Source organism: Cynocephalus volans, chromosome 10, assembly GCF_027409185.1.
Source record: "Cynocephalus volans isolate mCynVol1 chromosome 10, mCynVol1.pri, whole genome shotgun sequence".
NCBI lineage: Eukaryota > Metazoa > Chordata > Mammalia > Dermoptera > Cynocephalidae > Cynocephalus > Cynocephalus volans.
In genome coordinates, this window is record NC_084469.1 from 132246707 (window position 1) to 132269156 (window position 22450).

Sequence of the window (22450 nt, forward strand, 5' to 3'; positions counted from 1 at the left end):
CAGATGAGGGACTGGGCCTGGGTATAGGAGGCCATCCAGCTTGACTTCAAGTCCCTGATGGAGAGAGGTCAAGTGGCTGTCCTGGGTTGAGCCATGCTGCTCTGAGCTAATGATGGGCAAAGACCTGAGGGTCTATGACCTTTTTGTTCTGGCCTTGACAGTTCTCCACCTGGCTGTGCTCACAGTGCTCTAATTCTAGGTCCTGCCCACCCTGACCCTCACACCCGCCCTCGGCTAGAGCTGAATACCAGGCTTTGGCCTCAGGACCCTCCTTGTAGAGGACAGAGCGTCAGGGGTCCTATCCCTTCCCAGCATTGGAGAGCTGGGATTTTCAGTGACAGCCCCAGTAGACCCCTGGCTGGGATGATGACATTTTTCCATCACCCATTTCTTGCCCATGCCCTACCCTCTCCTGTGGTTCAGCTTTGAACTTGTGCTGGCCCAGTCACCCCCTCTGCACTTTCCCAGGACCTGGTCAGCCAGTGTTCACTTCCTCTTTCCCCACCACACAGACTACACTTTTGATGCAAGTGGATAGCCCTGCCCTACCAGTGAGCCTCAGGCCTGGAGGGCTCCTAGGGTTGGTTCTAGGACTGCAGCGCTCCATGGGGCAGGCTCAAGCTGTGGCCAGCTCTGAGTGCTGGCTTGGTGTCTATCACTTGTTTGCCTTCTCTGCCCCATGCCACCCTAGCTGACCACCCAAAAAGCTGAGCTGCACCGTCCTGCCCATGCCATCCTTCATAGTTACAGAGGGAGCACAGAGCTGTGCCAGTGTGCTGAGGGCCGTCTGCCACCCCCACCCCCACCCCTCTGGAATGGGCCACCTGCATCCACACACAGGTGTTTCCTGTGCTCTTTCCTGTTGCCGTTTTTTCTGCTCAGCTTGGCTTCCCCAGCAGGTGGTTAAGGCCCCAACCAAACCTCTTCATGCACAGCTCTAGAACACTGGGGTGCAGGGCTCCCCAGGGATCTGGGTCACACTCAGGGGGACTTTTGACACCTCATTGGCTCTTCCTGAGTGTGGGCACACACGGTCCTCAACCTGATACCTCTGCGTACATGCTGTCACGCTGCTGTGCTACACCTCAGGCACTGGAGCACCAGATTCAGGGAGTGGGGAAGGCACTACCCATGCACTGTTCCCTTCATCCTGGTTAATGGAAGTTCTGGAGAAGAGAAAGGTGGAGGATCTGTTTTTCTAGCTGTGGGTATAGGTCTCCCTCAGGCCCTCCTTAAAACAGGGCTGCCATCCTCAAGTCCCAACTCATCCTCAAGTTCCTCATGTAGGACTCTCAACCTTCTGGGGTTAATATGTGCCAGGCAGCTCTGGGGGAAGATGAGGCCTCTCCTAGGAACCCTACTTTCTAAAGTAGCATGGGTCTGCTGGCTGTCAGGGGCCACAGGGTTCAGCCAAGTTTGTTATTACAGAGAGGGAGGTGGGTTGGGGATGGAAGGACTTGCTGTCTTAAGTCACAGGGCAGCATCTGGGTCTCCTGCCTCCCAGGCCCCAGCTCTTCCCTTCTGTAAGCATTTCCTCTCCCTTGCTACCAACCCTCAATGGGCTCCTTCAGCCCCCTCTGTAGGAAGCTGCCTGGGCTGACGGGAAGGCCTAGAAGCCAGGCATCCACTCACACAGTTCTGCTGCCCCCTGGTGGCCAGAAGCTCCAGCCACACCATGCCTTCTTTTCCGGATGGCTTCCTCTTTGTCCCCTAGCCACAGCCGGTCCCAGGACTGACACCCTGAGGGCTTTCTCTGGGCAGACTTCACAGATGCCGCACCCTGGGCCCGGAGTTCCCAGGCTCAGGGAGGGCCCAGCCTGCAGGCGGAAACTTCTCAGCAACACCCTGCCACCCTCTTCCCCTGCTCTCTCCTGCAAGCTCAGTTCCAGCTTCTGGACCTTCTTCCACCCGGATTTCCAGGGCAAATGCACATGCTGTTGTCAATTGGACACACCAGTGTCAGGAAGATTTTGGAGCAGAGGGTCAGGAGTGCACCAGCCCATGTAGGAAAGGCATTTTGCTTTTTTATTTTCTGTAAAACTCTGTAAATAAAATAGAAAACCAAGGGTGGTGGGGCAGAGGCATGGTATCCAGGCCCCAGACACTGATTTGTGGCAAGGGGTGTGCTGAGCCAAGGCTGGGAGGCACCTGACTGCAGGCACTGACTCTACCAACTCCAGGGGCAACAGAAGAATATATTAGATTTTCATTGATAGGAATCTGTTGGGGAGGGGTGTCTGGAGCCAGCCCTTACCCTCCCTGCCAGTGCCTAATCAATCCTGAAAGTGGTGGGAAGGGGCACTGGGAGCCAGTGGGTGGAGAGTTTAGAATGCTGTGCTGGCCATGCTGCCGGGCCCAAAGATGCGGGGCAGAGCATCCAGTGACTCTTCCAGCCGTCGATGGGCAGACTGTCCTTCTTCTCCTGAAATGTGTGAGGATGTGGTCAGGAATAACTCTAGCCCCGTCCTGGCCCTCCCACCCCTGGCCCCATCTCGCTTTACTCTCATCAGCCAAGATGTCCCAGAACACTTGACATCTATTCCCATCCCCCAGCCTCACCACACTGTTGCAGGCTCTGCCGGGCAGCTTCCCTCACAGCTTCTGTATCCGTTTGGCACAGGTACACCAGGGGCTCAATGCCCTCAGAAGCCTATCAGGGAAGGGAGCATTGAGGTGGGTCAGGGGAGCAGAAAGGAGGGGCACAGGGGTGGGGCTACAGAGAGGGGAAAGAAAGGTTGGGAGCGCTGGCAGGGGTCACCTTGATGCAGCCCAGGGCCAGGCAGCCAGCCATTCGAGTCTGCACATCTTCATCCTCGAGCTGGTCCAGGAAGCACAGGAGGGCCTGGGTAAGTGTGAGAAGGCAGACTTAGCCACACACTGGGAGAGCCCAGGATCTGAGTCCTTGCTCTCAAGGGAGCCCTGCCCAACTCTCACCCTCTCCCGGAAGGCAGGGCCCAGCGACAGGCTCCGGAGCTGAGTGCTGACAGCAGCCATGACCTTGTTGTTGCCATGGACGAGCAGGGAGCTGAGGGCCTGAAGTCCGTCCCTTCGTAGCCGCCCCTCAGGTGCCAACCTCAGGGCCTTCAGCACAACAGCCTGGTCATCTGAGTTTAGATTCCGCACCAGTAACACTGAAGGAAGAAGAGGAGTAAGAAAAGGTGGCAGGGCAAGGAGCCTTCTAGGGTGGGTAGGTCATGTCCTCATGTCCTTACCCTCACCCTGAGGCCCACCCCTAGGGCCAGGCCACTTTTTGATCAGGGCCACTGCCTCACCCTCCTCGGCGGTCTCAGTCACATAGGCCTCCATGGAGGGGCTGTCCAAGGTTTCAACATAACTCCAGAACTGGAAGACTGTGAGCTGCTCTCCAGGGCCTGGCTGGGGCCTCCTGGGCAGCTTCTGTCCCAGGGCATCTTCCAGGAACTTCACACACACTGCGGGGGGCAGTGCCATAGGCCTCAGAGTTTGGATGAACCCAGACTTTTAGGGGGAAGAGGGTGCTCCCGTCCCAGGCTCAGGTCCAGGGCCCCCCTGTCCAAACCCTTCCCATCTGGGTTCTTTTGCTCCAAGGCAGGAGCCTTTGTAATGTCTACTCAGTGCTCAGCTCCTATGTCTGTGTGGGCTGACATGGATTTCGGGATCCCAACACTGGGGACCTGAGAAATGACAGAAGAAGGGGCAGGTAGGCAGCCCACTCACCAGCCTCAGCTAAGCCTGGCTGGCGAAGGGAGAGACGGGAACTGTACTGGTTGCAGAAGGTGAGGAGTACCCGCTCCACAGGGCAGATGAAGGGGCTGAGTCCCTCTGTGCACTGGTCCCAGAAGGTCAGGAAGCCGGGCCGTGAGGCTGAGAACTGCACCACTGGTGAGGGGGTGGGGGGTGGGGAGGGCGGTACAGGAAATTGTCAGCAGCAGGCAGGTGGGCACGCAGGCACAGAGATAGAGTTGGGATGAGGTGGCAGCTTCAGGGTACATCCCAGAGCCAGAGCCCAAGCCCATAGGACCTTTACCTTCATGAGCAGAGGTGGCAGGAACCTCCCATAGCTTGCTGAGCTCACATACTGCCTCAAGCACTCGGGCTTCCCGCAGCAGCCGCTCCAGGGCCCATGCCTCCTGGCAGCGCAAGGGCCCGAATGTGCCCAGTTTCTGGAGAACAGAAGTGGCCAAGTAGCTCAGACCTCGGGGTAGGGCTTGGGGAGGACTACAAGCCCCAGCATGCATTGGGAGAGGCTGGAGGGGAATAGAGTGTGGGAAGTATTCTATTTGGCAAGAGCTAGATGCCAGGGCCCAGGGGCACTGGGGTGTGGAACTCCAAGAAGGTATAAAGGACCAGGATTCAAGTTCAGGCCTCCTGGGAGTAAGAGGTTACAAGGAAACAGTGGGGGGACGGGGGGAATAACCACCAGTCTCACCAGCAGGAGGCGACTGCAGTGGTACAGGTGCTGGACCAAGGCAGCGTCCAGGGCTGGACAACCCGTGCTGAGGGGGCAGGCACTGGGTGAGTCTAGGCTGTCCTCAGCCCCAGCCTCCGAGCTGCTTGTGGGCCTGAGAGAAAAATGGGGTCAACCACCCCAGGAGCACACATCACCATCTGGTCACCAGTGTTTATTTGTATTATGCTCCCCCCATCCTAGAATGGAGGAACAGATGATGCACAGACAACAGACAATGGGTAAGTCCATGGAGGACTTCCAGAAAGAGGAAGGCGCTGGGACCAGCAGGTGGTAGCAGGGATTTCTGGAGTCAGTCTGCTCTGTGCAACCTCCAGCTGGGACCACCGGGTCTGGGATGGGCACGAGTAAAACTGCAGGCGGGATGGTCTATGAAATGTGGACCGCAAGGGGTGCAGGGCACAGGTTGTAACCTGGGCAGCAGCAGAGGGAGGAGGGACCAGGCACAATTCTCAACTGGGAATTGGCAAAGGCCGATTTTGGGACTGAGAGCTGCAGAGCCAGGGCCTCCTGGAGAGTCAGGGTAGAGACAGAGGGTGCCAATGCCAGGGGACCCGGGGAGCAAGGGGAGGCACTGAAAGAGCTACTTCACAGGGCAGGTCCAAGGTGAGGCAAGGGAAAGGGGAGGGGCTGGAGGATCACAAATTGCCAGGGGCCAGCAGGAGAGGCAGACATTGCAGAGACAAGAAAGGCAGTCAGAAGCACTGGGGATATAGATAGGGTTGGGATGTGGGCATCAAGGAATCATGAGGTGTATGAGGGAGGGGTGAACACAGATGCACCTGCCAGCAAGTCCATCCTCATATGCTCTACCTGGCCCCACCTTACCTGTTTTCCTCCTTTGGCTGGCGCTGCCTCACCACTACCCCCTCACCTAGCCCCCCCACCCAGTCTCACTCAGCTCACCAGTTGCCGGGACAGACACCGTCGTCATCTTCATCTTCGTTGAGGAAGCTGAAGCTCTCCAGGGCATGCTCAACAGTGATGCTAAGACTGGAGGCCCGGCTGCGAGTCAGGCCTTGTCTCTGCTGGGGTTGTGAAGGGAGTCAGAGCTGCTGCCACTGCCAGGTTGCCCTCCCTGTGCTGGCTCAGCCTGGCCCAGCCTAGCCCAGCCCCGCCCTCCTCACCATGAGCAGACTCTCCAGCCGAGTCACCTCCTGCTCCAAGCCCTGCAGCTCAGGGAACTGGCCACGATAGTCATCCAAGGCAGACATTAGGGTCCCCAGTGCCTCCTCCAGTCTTCTGTCCCCAGCCCCTCCAGCTGCCCCTGGGACTGGGACCTGGGTAGCCATGGCCAGGCTAAGGTCTGAATGCTGGGGCCCAGGGGTTAGGGGTAAGGGAGGGGAGCTTGGGCTCTGAAGGATGGACTCTGGGGGATCTGGGGCAGGGTTTGTGAGAGGTTTCCAACTGGAACAGGCAGGACTCAGGCAGGGAGTGCTGGGGGCTGTGGGGTCTGCATGAGTGCAGGGAGTGGAAGCTGGGTGGCTACAGGGCAAGAGGTTGGTGCTTGGGAAGGTGGAGTCTGCATGTGCAGAGGGGCTGAGAAGCATAGCAGAGTCTAGAGAAGTGCAAGGGCTTACAGTTATAAGGGTGGAGGTTGTGACAGGGTGGGTGGGGCTTTTGGTAGTCTGGACAGAGCCCATAGCATTGGGGGTAGGACCTGTAGAGGTGTTAGTCAACATCTTGGCTTTGTGAGCGGGGCTTGGAGTGATGTGGGTGGGGCTTGTAGTGGTGTGGGTGGGGCTTAGGGTGGTGTGGGTGGGGCTTAGGGTGGTGTGGATGGGGCTTGTGGTCTGGGCAGGGCTTAGGGTGGTGTGGGTGGGGCTTGTGGTGGTCTGGGCTGGGCACATAGTGGTGAGGGGAGAGGACTCTGGCTTGTGGGTGGGACTTGTGGCCTGGACTGGGCCTGTGACATTGGGGTTAGGGCCTGTAGTGGTGAGGATAGAGGGCACTGGCTTGTGGGTGGGACTTGTGGTAGTCTGGACTGGGCCTGTGACATTGGGGGTAGGGCCTGTAGTGGTGAGGATAGAGGGCACTGGCTTGTGGGTGGGACTTGTGGTGGCCTGGACTGGGCCTGTGACATTGGGGGTAGGGCATGTAGTGGTGAGGGTAGAAACCATAGGTTTGTGAGTGAAGGCTATAGTAGTGTGAGTGAGGCTTGGAGCACTATAGGTAGGGCTTATGGCACTGTAGGTGGAGCTTGTAGTGGTGTGGGCAGAACTTGGCAGTTCAGAAGGGCCAGAGTCTGTAGCTTTATAAACTGAGTCTAGGTATGCAGATGCTGGGGGGGGGCCTGTTGTACTGAGGGTGGGGCTTGTGACAGAATGGCCAGAGTCTAGGGCAGGAGGAACAGGACCAGGGTGCTCCCTGTGAGTGGGATCTGTGTGTGTAGGTGGGCTAGATCCTTGGGCTAGGCTTTCTGGGCCCACAGCCTCCACTGAAGCCTCAGCCAAGGCAGCATCCACACTGGCCTCACTGATGTGGCTCAGAGTTCGGCTGTAGGGGGCGTGCCCATTGGCCAGGGCTGGAGCCATGGCCCCCTCCTCATTCATGGGTTGAGAGCTGAGGGTCTCAGGCCTACGGAAGGCAACTTGAATGGGCAGAAGCTCAGGCTGCTGCATCAGGGGCCTGGGTGCTGATGAGTGGCGGGCAGTGCCTGAGAGCTGTGGGCTGGATGAGTCGTCTGAAGATTCGGATGACAGGGACCATGCTGTCCCATTCTCCAGCTCCTCCTGCCGCCGTAGCATGTTCTGAGAGAAAGGAAAAGGCATTTCAGGACCACCCCCAGGGAGCCCCTGGATGATGGTGAGGCCTGGGCCTGGCGTGTGACTCACATAGAAGGCCTGCTCCCGAAGCGAGGGAGTGTCTGGTGGGCTCTGGCTATAGGTGGAGAAGCGCTTGGTGACTGTGGAGGCCTTGTTGACTGTAGAAGCAGCGGAGGGCTGGTCATCCTTATCGAAGGGGCTGGGGAGACAAAAGGCTATTAGCAGGTGCCACAGGCCTTCTGGTCCTGCCCTCATGTCCCTCAGCCTCACCAACCTCCATGTGACTTCTAGGCTGAGCTTGATGGTGCCGAGGTCATTGATATCCACGGCCACAACCTGGGGCAGGGCGGCAAACAGGTCCTTGGTCTCACAGGAGACGCTGCCCACAACCACATGGTTGGCCAGGCCCTTCAGTTCTGTCACCTGTAGCCAAGAATGCATGCTGGGGTTACAAGGGTGCAGGGCCATGAGATCGAGGCAATCAGAGGTCTGAATTTGCATAGAGGTTATAAGATGATCACAAGGACATATGGCCATGGGGAGGCTTGAAGCAGTCTGGGAGCATGGGGATCACAGAGGGCAGAGTTTGTAGGGTCATTGAGGTCATGGGGGTCACAGCCTCATAGGGACTCAGGAGGTCAAATATTCACAGGGTCAGAAGATCGTGAGGAGGTAATGGGGTCATGAGGCCATGAGGTCATAGGAGTCACAAAGATTGTTGTTTTGAAGTCAGAGAAATCATGAGGAAATCACAGATTCATGAAGGTCTTGGAGTCACACATTCACAGGGCCATGGAGCCATGGAGGGGTCATAGGAGTAAGAGTCTCAGGATCATGAGGGTCACAAAGGGTTCACCATGGTTCTATGGTACTGGGCAGAGACACCACCTTGATGGACAGGAATTCCGTGAGCAGAGGAAGAAAGATGGCTTCTTCACTGTCCCACACCTGCTTTCCACTACTCTCAATGCGGCCCCGAAGTTTCCAGCGCTGACGCCCGTATTTCATGCAAATCTGGGGGAACAGGTGGCATGAGGCAGCCCTGGTGTTGCGACCCTGCCATCCCAGCCCTTCCCTGCACATCCTCTTACCTCGTACTGATCACCCACACACAACCTGGCAAAGCCAGCCAGCCCTGGGAGTAGGGGGAGAAGTAGATGAGCCACGCTGGGAAGTCCTGGGCACATACCCTCCCACTCCCCACCTTCCCCACACAACTCAGTACCTTTCATCCGGAGATGGAACTCGCCCAACTGAGCCTCCAGATCACTCTCCAGGAGACACATGCTCTGGGAGGAAGAGGCAGGGACAGGTGGGGTCAAGAATCAGTCCCCTCTCACCCGCCCTGCCATACCCTGTGCCTCTGCCTCATGGGCACCCATCCCTCACCTCCGTGTACTCTCGATGCCCTCTAGTGGCCTCAGCCAGGCTGTCCCGTGCCTCTCGGCTCCCTGGGGACCCAGTGCTGTAGGCACGGACCATGTTGTAGGCACCATCCCGGAGACGCCGCTGGACACAGTATGCCTCATACAGCTCATCAATCTGGGAAGGTGAGTGAGTGGGGTGACAGTAGGGGGGACTGAGACTCACCACTGGGATTACTCCCCGGGGCCTAACATCACCCCCATTTCTCTATGATATCCAGTCCCTCACCCCAATCTGCATGCATGCTGCACAGGTACCTTGCTGGCGTGGAACTCCAGTCGTCGCAGGAAGCGTTCGATGGACTTGACTTGCTGGGGGAGAGGTGGGTGAGGAATGGCCTGAGGCCCAGGGCCCTTTACTCTCCCCATGAGCCAACCCCTTCCAACACTGTTCTACACACACTCACCTTGTCCAAGTCATACAGGAAGCCCTGCAGAGAGAGATGAGAAGGGGGCCCTTAGGAAATATGAGGAGGACTACAGCAGGGACACTTGCCCACTCAGACCCATCATAGTTCCCCTCCCTCACAGCCGTTCTCCCCACACATCAGTCCACAACCACTCCAGTTACAGCATGCCTGGCTCTTGGTGGGTACTGGTAACCAAGATCAGGTCCCTTAGACCCCTCCAGTAACCTCTCCCCACCTCTTCCCTGGGATCCCTTTCCTACAGCCCCTAAGGAGAGAGCTCTATGCCTCCTCATGCATGGTTCCCTCTGCCAGGGAACTCCCATTCATCCTTCCAGACCCAGCATTAGTGTTCCCTCCTCTGCTAAGCTCTGACTTTTTCCCCAGGAAAAACCATGGCTCTCTTCTCAGTATCACTACAATGTGAACTCCTGTTGTCCATGTCTGTGGGGGTCTAACCTATCCCATTGGAAGCTCCTGTGAGTAGGCACTGGGTCCCAAGCAGAAAGTGTGCACAACAAGAAAGTTGGGGACAGAAAGCCCCTCAGCCTTTCCTGATACCGCCTTTCCTACTCACACCTGAACCAAGTCACCCCAGAAAATAGCCCTGATGTTACCCAGGGCTGGCCCTTCCCAGACTGCCATGCCACAAAGGTAAAGGGCATTAGTCCAGGGCATCCCTACCTCCCTGTCACTCACCAGGCGGGAATTTCTCTTGGACTCCTTTATCTGCCCCTGGAGTTTCTCCTGCTCCTGCTGGTGCGCTTCCAAGTAGGCCCTGGGGAAAGTGGCGACGAAAAGAATTAACTTAACCTCTCCAGCCTCAAGATGCCCAAGGTATAAGCCAGTAGGGAGACAGGGTGTGGGGCTGGGGCAGGTTCCTACTAGCAGATAGGAGATGGGGTTTGGGGAAGGATCCTGGGACAAGGGGTGGGGAGGGAGTTGCTTACGTCAGGCCTCGCTTAAGCGCAGCGTACACTAGGTCCAACCGCTCAGGCTGTGGGACCTTGGGGGCCGGGTGGGCCACAGAAAACATCCTGGACACTCGGGAGAGCGCTGGGAGCTTTCGTGGGGGCCCGGGCGGGCTGAAGACCGGGAAGCTCCTGAAAAAGAGGTTGCCGTCAGAAAGAGGCGAGCAGGAGACCCCCAAACCCTCACTACACACCCAGTCCCAATCCCATCCGACTCTCTTGACCCCATTAACCCCCCTCCGCCACGTACCTGGGCCCCCGCTGCTCGTGGCTGCTGAGGACGCCTGCGAAGGACTGGCTCCTATTGACCCGGGCGCTGAGCAGGCGACGCTGCGGCCGCACCGACAGGGACATCATGGAATGAGTCCGCGCGGGGCTCCCTGGGGGTGGCGGGTGTGTGTGTCCAGCACCAGTCGTATCCCTGAAGCTCCCTCCCCATGGGCTGGCCCCAGGGCTGGAGCAGGTCCGTCCCAGTTTCCAGGTACTGCTGCCCCAGTGAGCTCCGGGCTCCTCCGTACTCTTAGCCCCGCCGGCCCCGGCGCTAATGACAGGGCGGCCGCGGACGACTCGGCCTCGGACTCAGCGTGGCCTCGGCTCAGCCCCCACTTCCTGCCGAGGTGCGGGCTCCGCCTGTCGCGGAGCAGGAAGGGGGGTCGCGTGGGACCCTCCTCCGGCTGGGAATGCGCAGGAAAGGGGCGGGGCGCGCGAAGAATGTGCGGAAGCGCCTGTTTACACGGGGGCGGGGCGGCCTCCCCAGCCCTGCCCCTGACACCGCCCCCCCAGTGGACCAGGAGCTAGGGTGCCCCCACCCCGGGAGGCCGCGGGAGGTCACGGGGCGGGGCACGGTGCGCGATCTGAGCACTGCGGAGCTGCCCGACAGGCCCGGCCGGCGCTGGTTTGGCTCCTGAGACCCGCCCGCCGTACGTAGAGTGCTCCCCCCAACCCCCACCAGCTCCCAGGCGCCTGGACGCCAGAGCCCTCCCGGCGCCCAGCAGCCGGGGGATTCCCAGAGTGGGTCGCAGTGCCGAGAAGTGCCCAGCCCCCTCCATCTTCCTGGGCTCCGACCTAGAAACTGAGTCACTGACGCAAGCCTTCACCCCTGCCCTTGGCGGGAGGGGATCCTTGGCAGACCCCTAACCCCGCTCCGGCGAAACATGCACGCTTGGCCCTCAGAATCTGGCCTGCATCCCCTGGGGCCAGTCCCGGAGCCTTCACAGCCTCAGGTCGGGTCCTACCTTTCTTCTTGGAGTTCATGGTAAGTCCTGGACCGTCCCCGACCCGCGCTCGTCCCCGGCGTCCCTGCCGGCCCGAGGCCACTTGGAGCCTCAGCTGGGCTCCCCGCTCCCTCCCAGCAGCTCTGGCTAGGCTTCGGCTCCTCCCGGCGCCGCCCCCCGCCCAGTTCCTGCCGCCTGACTCAGCCCGCCGGGATGGGCGGGACCGGCCGGACTAGGGGGCACCCGGCCTCGGCCCGCCTGGCCTCCAGGAGGGGTGACTGGGGGTTCCCCTCGGGGAGGGGACTGACGGGAGTCTTCTAGGCTGGGATCAGGAGTGTGTGTAAAGGGAGTTGAGCGCAGCAATGGATATGGACGGATAGAATAAGGGGACCGAGTGGGGGCTGTAATGGGGACAGTGAGAGTAGGGGGCTCAAAGAGCGATTGTTGAGGGGTGCTGAGGGATAGCTGAAAACACGGAGGGATGAGAGTTGGGGTTCTAACTGTGCGAAGGGTGGAGAGTGGGGGGATAAGAGAGTGGAAGGGAGGGCTGGGGGTGCTGAGTGGAGGGCAGAGAGTAGGGCACTGAGCATGAGGGGTCTGGGAGGCTAAGAGAGAGGAGCATAAAGTATGGGACTAAGTCAACCCCATATTATGTGTTGCTGCCTTAAGAGGGATGCAGAGAAGGAAGTGGGTGCAGAGAGTTTCACAGCCCCATGTACCACCCCCACCCCTATGCCCACAGAGGGGGTGCTCGGTCTTGGCACTCCCCCTCACTCCCCAGGGAAAATGATTAGGTCCCATTGCTCAGTCAGGGCCTCTGCCCTGGCTGGAGCTGCATCCTAGGGCTAAAGCCCCCCTTCTGGCCCCCAGCTTGCATGGGACTCTCAGGCCCTAAATTCCCTTGGTGCTGGCTCTTTCCTGCCCCTAGTATCTTTGAATATCCCTTCCCACCTCCAGCCTGGATTGAGGCCACCATGCCCAGGGTCCACTAGGCATCATATCGCCTGACCTCAGAGTGGCTGGATGCGCCCCCCCGCAAACACTCCTGCTCCTTGAGGCTTGATTCTGCTGCATTGTGCTTTCTTTATCCCCGTGAGGCTGGGGTGGACCCAGAGGTCTATATTTTCCACAAACCCACTGACTCCCCTACAGATTCAGATGCAAGAGGTCCAAGGACCCCAGCTTAAGAAATGCTATACTCCCCTTCTTCCTTGAAGATCAGGTACCATGTACTCTACACTGCTGACCTGTGCATTCCCATGGATTGCCCACCCAACACTGTCCTCTTTGCTCCCTTCAGCCATCTCCTACAGGAACACCCCAGCCTTGTCAACTGCCTCTGGAATGTCCCTTTCCTAAATCACAAACCCATTGACCACAACCTTCAGGCAATCTCCAACACTCCCACCTGACCTGCCTTTTACCTGAGGGTCCCTTGAGCCTTCAGCCTATTTATTCAACCATTCACTGAGTGACAACCCTGTGCCAAGCATGTGCCAGTCACTGGAGATACAGCCTGGAATTTCACAGACGCCACCCTGCACAGACCTCACAGTCCGCCTCTGCTTTCTTTTTCTCTGCCAGCTCCCTCCTACCTTCTCTTCCTTACCTTCCCTACACACCCTCCTCCCCAGCCTGGATCCACAGCCACCATTCCATTACATCACTGCTAGTATCCTCAGCATTCTGTGCCTCTCGCTACATGACAGAAATCAACGCTGGGCAACCCACCTCCCTGTCTCCTCTGCACCTGCACACAGGCTGGCAGGAGTTGCCAGAGGTCTTGGAACAGCAGCCCGGCTACACACAGCAATTCTCACCCTCAGTCAGGCTCTCACTTCCCACCTGTTAAATATTCATGTGGCCCTAGTCATCACTCTCCTTTCTTACAGAAGATGGGTGTTTCAGACTTTCTCCACAAGTCTCTAACAAGCTCAAGTTACTCCCACATAAAAAATGAAAACAAGCCTGGAAGCTATACAAATGCCCATAGATGAATAATAAATTACTATACAGCAAAAGAATGAAAAATATACAACTACATGCAACAATATGGACGACTCTTACAGACATTATGTTGAGTGAAAGAAGCAAGACACAAGAGAGGACCTATATATGATTCCCTTGATAATGAAGTTCAAAAACAGGCAAAACTTCTGTGATGATAGAAGTCAGATTAGTAATTACCCTTGGGGTGTTGTGACTGGAAGGGGGTACAAGGGGTCTTCCAGGGTGCTGGTAATGTTCTATTTCCTGCTCTGGCTTCTATTTCCTGATCCTCTATGGGGGTGTTCCCTTGTGAAGGCTTATCAAGCTGTACACTCAGGACATATACACTTTCTGTATGTATATTACATTTCAACATAAAGTTGACTTTAAATAAAGAACTACAGGGCCGGCCTGTGGCTCACTCGGGAGAGTGCGGTGCTGATAACACCAAGGCCACGGGTTCGGATCCTATACAGGGATGGCTGGTTAGCTCACTGGCTGAGCGTGGTGCTGACAACACCAGGTCAAGGGTTAAGATCCCCTTACCGGTCATCTTTAAATAAATAAATAAATAAATAGAATAATAATAAATAAATAAATAAATAAATAATTGATAGATAGAACTACAAAAAGAAATGACACCCTCAATGTGTTCTCTCCAGCTACCCCACTCCTCACCCCATCTCTCTCTTATCCTTTCAGAGCCAAGTTGCTTGAAGAGATGTCTACCTCCATTTCCTCACCACACCCACCTCCTCCTCTTCCCATCCTGGTCTGCCTTCTGCACTCACCACTCCCCTGATGGATGGATGTCACCAGTGACTTCCCTGTTGCTGAATCCAGTGTCTAGTGTTTAGTCCATATTCTGCTTGATCTCAGTAAACCTTCTGACTTTCTGGCTCCCTTTTTCTTCTTTAAGCCCGCCCTTCCCTCGAATTTCAGGAGGCAACATGCTCCTGGTTTTCCCCACACCTCTCTGGCTGCACATTTCATTTTCCCACAGAGACCTTGTTTCTCTCCTCATTCTGGAGTGGACTCATCCTCCTCACCCTTGGGCTGTGCACATCTTACACAGCTCAAGGCCATCTGAATGTTGCCAGCTTCCTTATCTCCCCCTCGCCCAAACCACTCTTCTGAGCACCAGGCCTGTCTGCCCAACTGCCTGCTTGATGCTTCCCCAGAAGTGAGTGACAATGCACAGTGGACTGTAAGGAGGTGTGCAGAGTTTGAGGTCCCCAAACTGAATTCACCACTTTCCGCCTGAAACCTGACTCTCCCCAAGATTAGCCTCTCTATGACAACCCAACCATCTGTGTACCCAGTTGTTCAAGACAGAAACTAGAAGTCATCCTGGATGCCTCAGTCAGTTGCCCCCACATCCACTCAGTTACCCAGTCCTGCCAGGTCTAGCTCCTAAATATCCCTGGAATCTGCCCCCTCACCTCCACTCCACAGCTAGAATTCCTGTCCAGGCCATCACCAACTCTCCCCTAGAGCTGTACAGCAGTCTCCTAATGGGCTCCCTGTTTCTACTCTAACTTGCAATGACCCATTCTTTATTCAGTAACAACACTGCTCTTAAAATTCCTGTCACCTGACAATGCCAAAAACTGTCCTTTATTGAGTGCTTTCTGTATGCCAGGCACAGTGCTTAACAAACGTCATCTCATTTAATTCTGGCAAAAAGCCAATGGAGTAAGTCCTACTAGCCTGACTTCACAGATGAGAAACCTGAGGTTAACTGGCTGTGTGACAGTGAGCAAGACAGTTCTTAAGCTTTTTGGGCTTCAGATACCCATCTGCAAAATGAATAATAATAACAACAACAACATTCTCACAGGTCTACGGGAGGATGAAATGAGATACCTCCCTCTTAGGGAGTATTTGGGAAAGGAGAATTGTATGTGGTGTAGGGAAGTTGGGGTAGACACACTACTTCACTGTTAGCACACAACAAATATTAACTGCTCTTATTATTATCGATTACTAATCTGCCCAAGATTACACAACTGTTAAGTGGCAGGGCTAGGATTCACACCCAGGCCCGCTGATCCCAGGACTCTAAATCTTTAACATCCCTCTTTTCAGACTCTTGTGAGACATCCACAGTCACCCCCCCGCCCCAAGGATAAAGCCCATACTCTCTAATATGACCCACCAGGCCCTTTCGGGTCTGTCCCCTCCCTCACATACCTTCAAACACACCTCCACTCAGAGTCCCCTGCTCCCTGCATGGTACCTCTGTTCCAGCAACTGCAAGCCTCTATCAATACCTGTGAGGTTCTTCAGCAACCCCATTGCTCCTACAAACTCTTCCCACTACTCGCAGCCTGACCAACTCCCTCTCCTTCTTAAAGTCGTGTCCTATGTCTTCCTCCTCCAGGAAGCCTGCCCTGGGTTGGTTCCCCCTTTTTTGGCACCTCCATAGCTTCCTCCCTCTAATCCCCAAGGCCACATAACTCAGTTGTCAGTTCTCCTTTAGGGCCCGTCTTCCCATCAGACTGAACCCTGTGGGGGTTGGAGCCTGTCTGCTTGGCTCCCTACTGTACCCATGGGCCCAGCACCAGGGCCTAAGCATCTGGGAAATGAAGGCTGGAGGAAGCTGAGTTGGGAGCTGGGCTGCTTGGACACAGGAACATTAGATCCTGACTTGTTGGAGAGATTTCCCTACCAAACACACAATATCCCTCTCCGTTCCCACTTGCTGAGTAGATCATATACCATCAGCAAGTGGAGTTCTGCCTCCTGTAGAGGGGGCAGAGTGGGGGTCCCCTGGGATTCTGGATTCAGAGTAGGCTGACTATTCCATCAACTTTCTTTCTCTGGCTGGGGCTCTGCTGTCACCAACCCTCTAGTCCCACAGGAATCAAGATGTGTAACTGCTGGTACAGACTTCCCCCAAATGATCATCAGAATGTCTATTTCGGGGGGGGTAGGTATGGTGCTCGCTTCGGCAGCACATATACTAAAACGGGGGGGTAGGTATGCAGGATCTTCCCTGTGGAGGGTGGGAGGAGAGGAAAGAGCTGAACTCCTTGAGCTAAGGAAGAGGGGCCACCTTGACTGGTGGGGCTGGCTGATAACAGGAGATTCTCTGGGCTCATGCTGGCCCTACAGTTTGTTTTGGACATGAAAAAGAAACCAGGTCTTAGGTCCTAAAGGTTATGGGGCTTGCAGCACAGCCAGCTCAGGGCAACCGTGAATGGAACCCTGACCTGACTGCACGGTCCCGGATCCCGCGGCTTCCCAGCACCTCCTAAGTGCCAGGACTGGCACCCGTGTGGGGCGGAAGGTCCCATCACCTGCGCTGCCCCAGCTCGGTGGTATACCAGGCCAGCCGCCTCCCCGGGAGTCCCCCGGTGCAGCCCCACCCAGCCGTAGGGCAGCCCTGGACGGAGGTAAACAGACGCTAAAAATAACCCAGGCAAGGGGCGGCTGCAAGGGAGAAGGTGGTCCCTCCTGAGTCTGCCCCTGTCTCCATGGTAACTGCCCCAAAGCCGGCTGCTGACGTCATCCCCCAGCTGCCGAGCGGGCAAGGAAGGAGGCGGGGCGGCTCGGCCTGGGACCCCCCACCCCGGAACCGGGCGGAGGCGGCCGGGTGGCCTCACTTCCTGCCGGCCCCCTCCCTGGTCAGCTGGTCACATTCCCCAGCCCGCAGCTCGCTGGGAGCCGAGCGGCCTCCCCCGGGCCGGGCCGGGCCTGGCTAGGGCGCGAGTACGAGCGGCGGCTGAGAGGGACCGCCGTGACTCACCCGCGCCCTCCCCGCCTGCTTTTTTACCTGGGCAGGATCCAGCCCGGCGCTCTGCGGGCTCCCTTCACCCACACCCAAGCCCAGGCTCCTGCGACGGCTCACCGGGCTGCTCTCTCCGGCTGCTGCCCCCAGGACTCAGGACGGGGAGAGGGGTGGAAGAGGGAGCTATGCCAGTACTCCTTGTCCCGCTGGAGTATTCTGTACCTCAGTCCCCAATTCTACATCCCACCCCCCGCCCCCCATGGAGGTCGATGGTACAGCGGCAAGGATTCAGATCTAATTCCCGCTTATCCCCAAACCAGCTGTGTGACCCTGAGACTATTACTAACCTCTCTGCGCCTGCATCTGCCAGATGGTCATAACCCTCCTCAGAAGGCTGTGCTGCGGCTGAATGCGGCAGGCCCAGGGCGCGGCCGCACAGATGGCGCCAGGGCACCGTTATTGTTAGACTGCACAGAGTAGGTGCTCCGCCGGCCAGCCTGGACATGCATTAGAACTGGCTGCGAAGGGTCAGTACGGGAGGCTGGACTCAGGCCTCACCCGGGGGTCAGCAGGACAGAGAGTCCCGAGGCTGGACTTAGCCCGATCTCTATCCCTGGTAAGCCATCCCTTCTCCAAACCAGTTCTTCAGAGTGCCCAGGCCTGGCTGCTAGCGGAGACCCCACACCAGCCTCCATTTCCAGGGACAGGGTCTGTTTCCCGAACGCGCCAGGACTATCCTCTCCGGCTTCCGCTACGCTAGGTTTGACCAGACAGCACTGCCCCAGGCCAGGCTCGGTCACCTCGGGCCCGGCCCCAAAGCGGCTTAGGCCGGCCTGTGGGGCTAGGAAGATTAGCTCAGCTCGGAGGCTGGCCTGCACCCCTCCTCGTTGCACCCTCCCTCGTTGCCCCCTCCCCATTTCCAACTCAGCCTCCCTCGCGGCGAGGGCAGCGGGGACTCCCGGGGAGCGCAGTGCCAGGGCCCTGGCTGGCGCCTTGGGCCCGCCCTACGGCCTGGCCCACCCCAGAGCCCCGGGACACGGCCGCCAGGCCTTGCCGTGGGAGGGAAGGAGGGAGCGCTCGGCGCTGCAGGCCCAGAGGCGGCAGCTTTTGTGGGGCGAAGCTGCGTCGTCCTCCGCCCCCGGAGGGAGGGGAGGAAAGACACTGCGCGGCCGGGGTCCCAGGGATGGGGTAAGGCGGGACAGGGCCGCAGCCTGGGCCGCAGATCCTAGACCCTCGGGGCTGCGCGGGCGGGAGAAGCACTGGAACCGCGGCGCCTGCCCCCCGCCCGGCCCGCGGCTCCCGACCCCCAGACCCCGGAAACGGCGCGGACACTCACATGGCTGCGCTGGACTTCGCGGACCTCGCGCTCTCCGTGCTCTCGGAGCTGCCGGGCCTGGCAGTGCCGCAGCTGCCGCTGTCGCCGCCGCCGCCGGCCCCTCCCTCCGCCCCGCCGCCCCGCCCCTCCCCTCCCCTCCCCACCCCCAGCGCTCCAGCTGCTCCAGCACCCCTGGAGGCGCCCACGGCTCGCTCCGCCCTCCCGGGTAACAGGGAAGGTCTGCGGCCCGCGGAGTCTACCAGCTTGCGGGGAGGGGAGACCCTGGGGTACGCGAGGGCGGTGGGGGTGTTCAGCCCTCGGGGTCCGCGGGAATAGGGTACATGGGGGGATCCTGGCAGGATCTGGGTACCCGGGCTTGGGGCACGTGTTGGCCTGAGCTCGCTCATTTCCAAAGGGTCATTTCCAAAGCGGGGGCTGGAATGACCAGAGTGGATTAAGGTGGAGCTGAGAGTTGACCCCACGCTAGGGTCAAAGGGTTAGCTGCACTTCTCCAACTCTCCCATCAATAAGACACCATTGGTGCTCTCCAGCCCTAGACATCCTGGGCCCCTACCCTTCAGCTTCTCCAGGCCCTGCACTCCTGCAACCCCTCATCTTGAGAAGTAGGTAAGATATACCAGGAGTGGTTTGAGGGACTGGAAGAGGTCCCTGCATATCTGCCCCCTATCCAGGTCCTGAGAGCTGATCTTGACTACCCTCGGCAGGGGGCAGGGGCCTTCCCGGGGCCCTTACCAGAGACACACTTCAGTCTCTCCCAGTACTCCACCTTCCAGCCTCTCCTCTTTGCCTTCCTTTGCAGCACTCCTTTCTCTGTAGACCTTAAACCTGGGCACTGTTTCCAGGGGTTGGGCTCTTCTCTTTATTCTCCCCACTCTAAAGTATCATCCAGTCTCAGGGCTTCCATCCATCCCCTGCTGACCTCCCCAGCTTTCCTCTGTGCCCAGAGCCCCTGGATGCTCTCTCTGGATGACTCACCAGTCCTCATGATTATCCCCCAACATACTCTTCTTCCTTTGTCCTAGTTCTTGCAAAGCACCACTGTCCACCCAGGCCCCACCTGAGCCAGAGGCTGGACCTCTCTGGAGCTCTTAAAACTGGCACCAATTGACCGCTGCCTATCTCTAAAGTCACCTTGTCAGCAGGGCATGCCCTGAACACCTTCTCTGCAGACAGTCTCTTCTTGTGACTATCTGTTCCAGCTTCCTATCAACTCTTTTTATGCCGCTCACCACGGCCAGGCAGTATGCATGCCCATACGTGCTCATGTGCCTAAGCTTGCCTGACTGTGGGTCTCTATGAAATGTGGGAGCAGGGACCACAGAAGCCCTTGTCATCACTGTCACTGGTGGTGAGTCCCTCAGTGAGAGTTCAGGAAATATTTGTTGGGGCTGCCGGTTGCTCAGTTGATTACAGTGCATTGTTATAACATGAAGGTCAAGGGTTCAGATCCCCCATACCTGCAGTTGCAAAAAAAAAAAAGTGTTTGTTGAATGAGCAAGTGAATGAATGAGTTAAAACATGAATTTTGATGTCTCCCTGTCTCCTCCCTGCACCTTCATTCAGCTGCCTAGTCCTCTTGATTCTACCTCCTTAATATCTTAACCTCTTAACTACGAGTGCTCTTTTATTCATTCATTCAACAAACACCAACTGTGCACTCAGGGCTGGGCAGCATGCTGGCCCCTAGGGTGGCAGTGGCACAGAGCTGTCTCAGTGCCATTACTCAGGGCTCTGATGGTGGGGGCTCACCAGGGCACTGTCTGAGGAACTTCTCAGTCTGGAATTCTAGAATTCCACTTCCAGAAAATTCCCACTTTTAGTGGATGATTCCCTTACCCTTCACAGTCAGTCAGCCACTCTGTCCTGTGTGTGTCTATGTTCCTCCATCGTCACAGCTCATACCTGGGCCTGTGCTACCATCTTTCCTAGCCTCTCTACCCTCTACCTTTGTCCCCTACAATTGTTCTCTGCGCAACAGTGTGAGTGATCTTTTAAATCACAAATCAGATCATATTGTTCCCTGCTTAAGAGGCTTCAGTGGTTCTCCATTGCCTTCAGGATAAGTTCATACCCTGTGATGGGGCCTCTGAGGCCCAGGAGATCTGGCCTAAGATGACTTCACCTCTTTATCTCTCACCTATTCTACAGCCTGTGCTGCTCTCGCTTCCACTGTAGCAACCTACCTGCCACCCCCTGGACATAGTCCCCACCCTCCAGCCTCTGCCTTTTCTCCCAGCCTCCCTTCTACATGGGATGCTCCTCCTCTTTATCCACTTGGACAAATAGCTCAAATGTCCCTTCCTCCAGGTTTCCCACACACCCCTCTGGGCACCTTTCTCTGCCTATTATCCTTGTCTACAGCCAGGCCAGTGACCACTAGGACCAGGTACAAATGGTGTCGCAGTGAGCAGGTGGAACACCTGAGAGTTCATTTGACCCTGTCCCCCTACCCAGGGCCCTTGAGAGAAAGACAGTGTCTGAGGACCATGGAGTGCTGGAGGCCTCCCAGGTCTCTCCCCAACAACTGGTGAGTGGGCAAGGAAGGACACAGCTGAAACCTCCTTCACAGAGGAGACTCTCGAGGCTCAGGGAAGGTGGAAACCTTCCATGGTCATGTAGTTAGGAAGAGCAGAGTTTGAGCTCCACCTTGGCCCCCCGAGTTGTGTCAGTTTGGTTCTGTTTGAGTCAGACATCACTCCTGAGCACATCCTCTGTCCAGTGCTGGGCTGGAAGCTGGGGTGTAGCAAGGAATCGTCAACACTTCTAACACCGAGGAGTTCACATTCTTCTGGAGATTGACTCAGGCCTGAGAAAAATCCCTCTATCAGATGGCAGAATGGTGAGAGCCATAGCAAATCCTGGGTCCTCATACATGGCACTGCTAGTTCCACTTTTGGCAGTAATGCAGTTCAAGTCCCCAAACCCAGAAAAACCAGAGCCTTCCTCACCCCATCCCAAAGCACACATTGGTTACAGCTCTCTGGTATGCAACTCCCCCTCAGCTTTCTGTGAAGAGACAGAACAGAAGCCTGGCCCTTATTCTGCCTGTGGCCACATCATTCATTCATTCATTCATTCTTGGAATGTCTGCTGTATACCTGGCCTGCTCTGGGGGGACCAGAGGTGAGGCAACCCCATTCGTTGCTCTTGGGGGCTCACAGTTGATTGGAACAGATGTCTCATGTCTCCACACCTCTTGTTTCACCAATGCTGAAAGTGTATGTATATGTGAGTGTGTGTGACTGTGTCTGTGTGCACATTTGTTGGGTGTGCATGTGAGAGACGGAGAGAGAGAGTGTGTGCTGGTTAGGAAGGGCTTTGCAGGGAAGGAACCCTTAGCATGGCAAGTTGTTGGGGCTCACTAGGCAGGCAGAGAGTGGGTCCTTGGAGGATCTTCTGGGTCAGGGAGAGCAGCAGAGTTTAAGGCATGGGAGAGAGGAGCAGCCTCACTTGCTGGAGAGAGCAAAAGTTTTGTGTGGCTGGACAATTGTGTGTACATTTGTTGGGGAAGGGGCCAGTCAGAGGCGCCTTGTGAACTGGCTGAGGAGCATGGATCTGACCCTTCGGGTGTTCAGAAGGCAGCTGGATATGCAGGTAGAGGAACAAGGGGTCTGGGCTGGAGACAGCACTGGAGAGGACAGTGGTCAACCAGGTCCCCAAGAGGTAAGTGAGGGAGGGCCAAAAGTGCCATGGCCTGCTAGAGGACTTCAGTGTGTGGTGGGGGCAGAGGCAGGCTCAAGAGGAAGTGAGCATGGGGCTCATGGGTATGCCTGTACCGGCCACCAACCTCCACACCCCTCCAGCCCCACCTGGACCCTACTTCCCATCGTGAGTGCCAAAGGACAAGGGCCGGGGATGCTGCCCCATGTTCAAGTCCTGGCTTTACCACTGTCACCTTATGGTTCCTAGAGCTACTTCTCCTTTCTGATGCCTTAACTGTACTCATGCATTCCCTCATTCAAGTTGCAATTTGAAGAGGTGCTCCATCTCATTAATAACACAATGCAAATGTAACTGATGAGATACTTTTTGGGGGGCTTCTGAGATGGGTGGTGATGAATATGATGTAAAGGTGGACACTCTCAGGAGAGTGGGAATTGGTTTGCGTGTTTAAGAGTAGCTTTTTCAGTATGTATCAGGATGTCAAATGCAAATCTCCCTTTC

General features: G+C 56.9%; 1 protein-coding gene across 3 annotated transcripts; it reads right to left on the reverse strand.

The window, feature by feature from the left end:
• Window positions 1-2002: 2002 nt before the first annotated feature.
• Window positions 2003-18367, reverse strand: RIPOR1 (RHO family interacting cell polarization regulator 1). Of its 3 annotated transcripts, none has more exons than XM_063112776.1 (22): window positions 18287-18367; window positions 10265-10394; window positions 9994-10146; window positions 9743-9821; window positions 9044-9067; window positions 8895-8948; window positions 8602-8754; window positions 8438-8501; window positions 8304-8347; window positions 8161-8226; window positions 7487-7635; window positions 7282-7411; window positions 5575-7197; window positions 5354-5475; window positions 4409-4541; window positions 4007-4142; window positions 3697-3858; window positions 3273-3431; window positions 2935-3131; window positions 2759-2842; window positions 2560-2650; window positions 2003-2422 (listed from the first exon to the last, which is right to left on the reverse strand). In XM_063112776.1, the coding sequence occupies exons 2-22, from the start codon at window positions 10369-10371 to the stop codon at window positions 2325-2327; spliced, it is 3828 nt and encodes a 1275-aa protein (XP_062968846.1). In that variant the 5' UTR covers window positions 10372-10394; window positions 18287-18367; the 3' UTR covers window positions 2003-2324. The 3 variants fall into 3 exon arrangements, with proteins under 3 accessions (XP_062968846.1, XP_062968845.1, XP_062968844.1); XM_063112775.1 differs by having other exon boundaries at window positions 5354-5472; window positions 8101-8226; XM_063112774.1 differs by having other exon boundaries at window positions 8101-8226.
• Between the last annotated feature and the right edge of the window lie 4083 nt (window positions 18368-22450).